The sequence below is a fragment of the Triticum dicoccoides genome, chromosome 5A (assembly GCF_002162155.2).
Source record: "Triticum dicoccoides isolate Atlit2015 ecotype Zavitan chromosome 5A, WEW_v2.0, whole genome shotgun sequence".
In the NCBI taxonomy this organism is placed as follows: Eukaryota; Viridiplantae; Streptophyta; class Magnoliopsida; order Poales; family Poaceae; genus Triticum; species Triticum dicoccoides.
In genome coordinates this window covers 577886896-577893700 of record NC_041388.1, presented here as the reverse complement: position 1 = coordinate 577893700, position 6805 = coordinate 577886896, and the positions used below count along the sequence as shown (strand labels likewise).

At 45.1% G+C, this 6805-nt stretch overlaps 2 protein-coding genes across 2 annotated transcripts; both read right to left on the bottom strand.

The window, feature by feature from the left end:
* Window positions 1–353: 353 nt before the first annotated feature.
* LOC119297954 lies at window positions 354–2181 on the bottom strand. The gene has a single exon (XM_037575525.1). It carries the CDS (start codon window positions 1427–1429, stop codon window positions 842–844), a length of 588 nt encoding a protein of 195 aa, XP_037431422.1. The 5' UTR covers window positions 1430–2181; the 3' UTR covers window positions 354–841.
* A 619-nt stretch (window positions 2182–2800) lies between these two features.
* LOC119302998 lies at window positions 2801–5824 on the bottom strand. Its single transcript, XM_037580075.1, has 9 exons — window positions 5678–5824; window positions 5356–5535; window positions 5175–5243; window positions 4987–5016; window positions 4309–4341; window positions 4079–4149; window positions 3597–3678; window positions 3178–3267; window positions 2801–3091 (listed from the first exon to the last, which is right to left on the bottom strand). The coding sequence occupies exons 2-9, from the start codon at window positions 5440–5442 to the stop codon at window positions 3047–3049; spliced, it is 507 nt and encodes a 168-aa protein (XP_037435972.1). The 5' UTR covers window positions 5443–5535; window positions 5678–5824; the 3' UTR covers window positions 2801–3046.
* Window positions 5825–6805: the final 981 nt, after the last annotated feature.

Here is a 6805-nt window from a genome sequence, read left to right as displayed (position 1 = left end):
CTAGAGATGCTCTTAAATACAGTATGTTCTTGGTAGGTTTTTCTTTTTTGACAGAAGACTGTAAAGGAGGCCCCTATAGTAGAGTAATGCTAGACATACAAAGAGTTACGGGGGATTTAAGGCTAGTGACTTTTGATTGGAGATTTGGGGAGGGAGGGGGGGGGGGCACTCTCGTGAAAATCAGGGGGGCGGGTTAGTTAGAAAGAAAGAATCCTAGTCAGCATGTAATTACGTGCAACTCTTTGTACGTTTAACATTATTGTCTTATAGTATAATTGGTGCAACAAACCCAAATTGCAAGTAATATGCCTTGAACATGAGGGTGGGTGGGAAGGCATGAGCCCCTTTCTAACACTAGGCTCCTGCATGTAGTTGGTAAGAGTTATTTACCTTACGAAGTGCAACGACATCCCAAATCGATTACCCTTGGGCGCGAGCAAACTTCACCTGCAGATAGACTTGCCGAATCATGTTAAGAGTGCTAGTTCAGTTGTATGCCTGAAACTCCACATATGAAGGTGCCATTGGTGGCCCATCTTACAGCATTTATCTTTGGTGTATGTGTTTCGTGTTCATGATGGCCTTTTCCGTTGTTTTAATCTTCTGAAGCTCGACCCGGCATGCTCAACATGACCAAATGGGATGCATGGGACGCTATTAAAGGTCCATTTTACTTTCCAAATCCATCCTTGCAGCAGGGCGTCACCGGTCACCACGCGTCTGCTAAAATTCTTATGATGGTAGCAGACAAATCTAAGGAGGGAGCCATGAGCGGCTACATCACCATCTGGTAATGCCACGAGACAACAATAACTAAGCTCTGTCCCGAAAAACACAAGGGTTAAAAGTACTCCTGGCCCAAGACTTTGCCACCTGAGAAGAGGTTGAGGCAGAGCAGGCACGCAGCCAGCAGCACGCCCGGGATCCACCAGCTGCCGCCCTCCTCCGAAAACATGGCGCACAGCACCAGGCAGAGCAGCAGCAGCATGTAGAACCCCAGCCCGCAGCCCCAGCCCGTCCAGTCACCCCCGGCCCCGGTGAAGCCGCCGCCGCCGCCCCCGTAGCCGTAGCCCCGGTGAGGCGGGTAGTAGTATATCCCAGCCAGGTACACCGCCAGCAGCAGCAGGAGCGCGGCAAGAACGATGTTCTGGATCAGGAGCATGACCAGCACCAGCACCGCCGGCACCAGGACCACCTCCATCTGGTTGCTGAGGAGGACGACTGCGAGCAGCAGGAACCCGGCGGCGAGGATGAAGACCATGGCATTGTCGGCCACGGTGTCCCGCACCTCAGTCACCCGCTCATAACACTCAAGCAGGGTCTCGTTGTAGATGACCCACCCCAGGGCCAGCACCACCATGAGGGGCACCATCGGAGATGGCCCGTGGCGGGCCGCCCCCCACGACGGCGAGGTGCCCCAGTAGCTCATGGCAGCCTCTTCGTTCAGCTTGCTCCCTATGTCGCTTCTGATCTTGCAGCTAATAAGTAGTAGTGGGCTAGCCGTAGAAGATGACAATATAAATATATAATGCAGGTTTCATCAGCTTCTTCTGGTTGCAACTAATTGTAACTACCTGTGCTTGTGGATGCTGATGTCTACTGTCCTGGAGTATAGTGGAGGCAGTGAGCCTACTTTAATCTGGTAGATGAACAAATCCTGGAGAAACATGGCATATAAATAGGATGCTTAAAGGTCAGGTCATATTCATGCATTTACAACACCATTCAATAATCAGGCTAAGAATGAGAAAATCGGCCATGAGTCATCAGGCAAACTACACATGTGGAAAAGCTGATTCCTGCTAATTGAATTAAGGAAAAACATGTCTCAGCAAGTACCTGTATGTATCCACAACCTAGCCTGGAAGATTGAGGTCCACAAGAGAACTCAGTAGACTATCTTGATCTTACCTTCTGTGAGTGAACCAGTCAACTTTTGGCCAATATCACCACCACCCCTGATTTCATCATGCAAAATGAGAATTCCACAAAGACCTCAGGATCAATGGAAACCCACCCCATCTTACAGGGAAATAATTTTCCTAAAATTCAGACTTGAGACTGATCTCTGAACAAACTAACTATGCATGCAAAAGGCGAGGAGAACGCCTGCTTACTATACAAAGTAAACAGAGTCTGGATTTGCCTGGATGGTTGTCTTGGTGAACCCCAGCTTCTCTGCCGGCCAGAGTTTCATCTCCAAAGAAGCTGCTTGTGTAGAGCACTTGGTCACTTGCTGCATTCCCTTCAGACTCCACACCCCACCATGATTACATCCCAAACCAACCAATTTTAATCCCGTCCCTAGCTGCAATCCTTCTGTAAGTTCAATTCAGTTTATCATTCAGCATACGAGGCAGCTGTTCCTTGTATGTTTTTTTACACTACATGCTAGTAGCATATCAGGAGCAGCTAAACCTATGCCATGATTCAGATCAGAAAATTTTCCCTAAGAAAAGGAGGCAACAACTTGCGCACCATATTAGGGTGGAAATTTACAAGAAAAAAAATGAAGAAGAAGAAGAAGAGGTAAAACGGCTATGCTATGGGTGTTACAGCAACCCCTCTGAGATTTCAACTTCAGAATCAAAATGTGTTCATTATTTCCTTTTTGACAGATTTCCTTATACTCCCTCAGTAAAGAAATATAAGTGTTTAGATCACTATTTTAGTGATCTAAACGCTCTTATATTTCTTTACAGAGGGAGTATATAACTGCAGTAATTTGGGGAATACATGCATTTTTTTTCTTGGGATTTTCTCATTAAGACTTGGACACCAAAGTGAAAAACAAATGTCAAGGGAGAAAATGGAACCAGGAGCGTCATGTGGATGATCACTAAAGCAAGCATCAATTATGGGTGCAGGAAACAGGAGCCACAAAAATACAGAAACGCAACAGCTACGTCTTGCAACTCAGAAACAGAATCACACTACAATTGGTTAGCACCATTGGTTCATGGGGGAGCATGACTCCTGACTCAACCTCCACTCTACAACCACACAAAGCTACACAGCAGATGTCTCTTGATTCCATCAGAGAAGCTCAATGGTCATCGTAGCTCTGACACGCAGAATTCCATTGCTTCAGCTGCAAAACAAGTCCCAAGAAATCGAATCAAAACAGGAAGGGTAATAAGAAGAAAGCACGACAGAAACATAGACCTAAAGTAAGACCTTCGTGAGAACATCTCTTGTGTCATTGAAATCCTCCCCTTGCTTCAAGGGTTCGTTTCGGGCCTTCATGGCATTGTTCCTTTTTTGAGTCTGCGTTATTGGTGTGAGCAGAAAGCTAATCAATATTAGTTTGAGACGAAGATAAATTGCGTTGTCGGCGCTTCTTAAGGTGACCATCATGTAACACTTACAGCAGTAACAGCACCATAAATTTTGTTTTTGTTTTTTTGTGGTGGGGAGGGTAACATGTTGCAACTAAATACCATGTTGACAGCAATGGAGTGATAAGAACTCAACTGCTATTTAGTCAAAACTTAAAAAAGACAAATTCAAAACTCAACCACAGGGCATGGAGTGCTGAAGGACCATTTCAATGATAAACTTAAAGGTTGCAAATCTGCTTTTCAGATGGATAATACCTTCTCTAGTAAACCTTTTAAACGTTCAATTTCATCCTTCTTCTCCTTTGATATCCTTTCTTTGATGTCTTCAATGCTAGTCCTGTAAACGAATGAGCTGTCATCTCAAGTAAACTATATTCTGTGACTTTTAACAAACAGCAACAATTCAAGAAAAGATGTGCTGAATTTCCAGAAAGAACATCATTATGCATTTATATAGGCTCATAATTGAATGAGCTTTCATTCCAAGTGAACTGTATTTGGTTAACCCTGGACAAAGGATAATTCAAGGAAAACTGTGCTGGATTTCCAGAAAGAACATATTCATGCATTTATATAGGTTTGGTAATGAGTAGCATGCACAAGAGAACCTCCACTGCAATTGCAAATCCTACCCAGCCTATCCATACCGTATGATCAAATTTCTTAGAAGATTAAAAACTATTTAGAACCCAGAAATTCCACAACAGAATCTCAAAGCCAAAGGAAAATGTTCATACTTGTCTGAAGATAAAACATCCAGAGTTTGTTCTTCAACAAACTGATCTACCTTGTCAAGGGCAGTAGCAATCTAAAACAATTGATAGTCATGTCATTAAACATTTAAAAATGCTGCTACAAATCACAGCATTTGTCGCGGGTGTTAATAAACTTGACGCTGATTATGTTGAGCCCAAAGGTGTGCTCAACATCTATCAGCATCGTGAGGAAGTATTGGTCAAGAAATTACTTCTATTTCGTCGCACACATTTCGGAACTCCTCCTGCAGCATGAACAAGAGGAATCACTTCAATACAATGGCATCAATACAGTGCTGGCACATGCAAGAAATAAATAAAACATCATCAGGTTCAGCAAACATAACATAAGATATATCAGCTTCGTAGTTCAGCTGCATATGCAAAAGTAAACAAATTAAGCGCCCAGTCCGCTCAAAACATTGTGGTTAGGCACATGTAAAGGGATCAAAGGAGAGCAGATACTAGCAAAATTGGCACTACTAATTATGAATTAATCCTGCAGTATATAGTTATTAGCTCATCACCTTCTTTTTAACCATTGAAATGGTGTTTGATAGCCTAGACATTGAGTATGTCTTGCCATACCCCAAGGCGCATAGTAAAGTGAAATGACACTTTTGTGAGTAATTGCACAGTTTACAAGTAATACAATTCCATGAAAAAAGGACAAGACAAGGTGCTGGGTATTTCTGTTTCTGAAGATAAGATTGTGTCACCAGCCAGTTAGCACCACACATATCTAGAAATGCACGTAATGTATGTTTTTTTCAACATATGCAGGAGTTGATCAGCCAGTTAAACTCTGCTGAAAATTAAGTATTCAGTGCAGCCTTAGATATTTGCATCATACTGGAAAGTAGAAACCAGCTTGGGCGCAATAACTGTACCACAATGTTGCCATGCAAAGACTTGATCACCTGAAATAAAATAAAAAGGAAAACAGATCAGAAGTTAAGAGCTACATTCAGACACAGATACACAATCCAAACTTTTAATGGCATATTGAGTTGCACGTAGGGCAAAGATTGTGAGATTTAGCAGTAACTGTGGACTGAGGAAAGATTGGAACACTCACATAGATGAACATTTGGTACAGGCGCTCCCTTTCAGCATCAGTGAATGATGGGAAAGCATTGTTAAGATCCTAAGATGCAAGAATAACACACGAGTCAATTCATCCCAAGAGCACATAAGAGGAACTGATCTGACTCACGGCGTGGGCCTGAAGCTTTTTCACTAGGCGGGAGGGAACCAACCTCGCGGGAGAAGGCGGTGAGTATGGAGCGAGCGGCAAGCTTGAATGACTTGTCGAGCTTGCCGTACGACCCCGCAGCGGCCGCCATCGACGGTAAGTTCAGGCGAGGTCGAGGCGCCGCGACTAGGTTTTCCGATTCCGGTGGAATGGTGGGCGGCTCTGCCTAGATGCCGTCGGTTGCCTGCAATAAGAGGGGATAATTGCTAGGGTTTAGGGATGGGGATGGTAGGCGGTTCTGCCCGCCAGCGTGCAGTCGCTCCGTCTCTCGCAAGTTCGCCCCTTGGCCATTTTTTTCTCAGATCGAGGGAGGCGGAGAGGTTGACCTGCGGGGGGGAGCGACGCGTCGGAGATCCGCCGCTCCGGCGAACGTGGAGCAGCTGAGAGGAGAGGCGCGGAGGCGGCAGATCCGGCCGGCGCGGGCTGTTGGCGGAGGGGACGAAGCGGTGGCCAGGAGAAAGTGGACAACCTGAAAATGCGATGTCGAATTGAAGCATTTGAACTGGGTTGGAGTTGACAACTTTTAAAGAATAATCTTTTTTATTTTAATTCTTATTGCGAAAAAGGGCTAAGACCATACATTAAGCTTCACGCAACCTTACAAACATCGTTATATAGAAAAAATAAAAATACAATCAAAGATTTGGGAGTACCAGAGTCTTCTGCCTCATGCATCCACCGTCAACGCACGTGAGCATAGCTCGACAACGACCTTATAGAGGCAACGACCAGGAAAGTCATCGATTTAGATCAGGTGACGTCGGTTGTTGCGATTTGCAAAGCAAATTGCCACCCCCAGAGAAGAGAATGCTGATGAGGCGTATATAAGAGACCACACGCCCTGGATGGGGATAAGCACACCAACGAAACGGGGATAAGGTGAGGAAGACATTATTCCTGATATGAGAAATTGTCTCCAATATATCGCACCAAACCAAACATGAAGACTCCCTAATGAAAACATAAGACAAATTTCTCATGCCGATGTACGCCAGATTCAGAATTTGAGATCGAACACCGACGTTCAGGGCCATGCATCTATCCCGTCTTCTTCGGTGGCCTAGCCAGGTTGAGCAACTGTAGAAAAGCAATCGTGTTGGATTCGTCTGACTGCCACCGGCTTCACCAACGCAGTCATCAAGCACCGCCTGGCAAATACCTTCACTTGAGCCCTCATCTCCTTCTCCGACTGCAGCAGCCCTTCAAGACCTACAGGCCTTCCCCTAGAAAACTGCCCTGAACCGGACATCCTCGCCGCCACCTGCGCCACGCGCCCTACCTGCGGCGAGAGGTGTTGGCGTTGGGTGGTGGCTAGGGCTTCGTGATCGCTTGCCTCATCACCTCTTTTAGAAAATGTTTTGTAACAATGAAGAATCACTTTTAGGAAGTCCACAGTTTTGAGATCTATGAGAGAAATCATAGAGGAACCGATGGATTTTCCCTTAGCTTTGGCA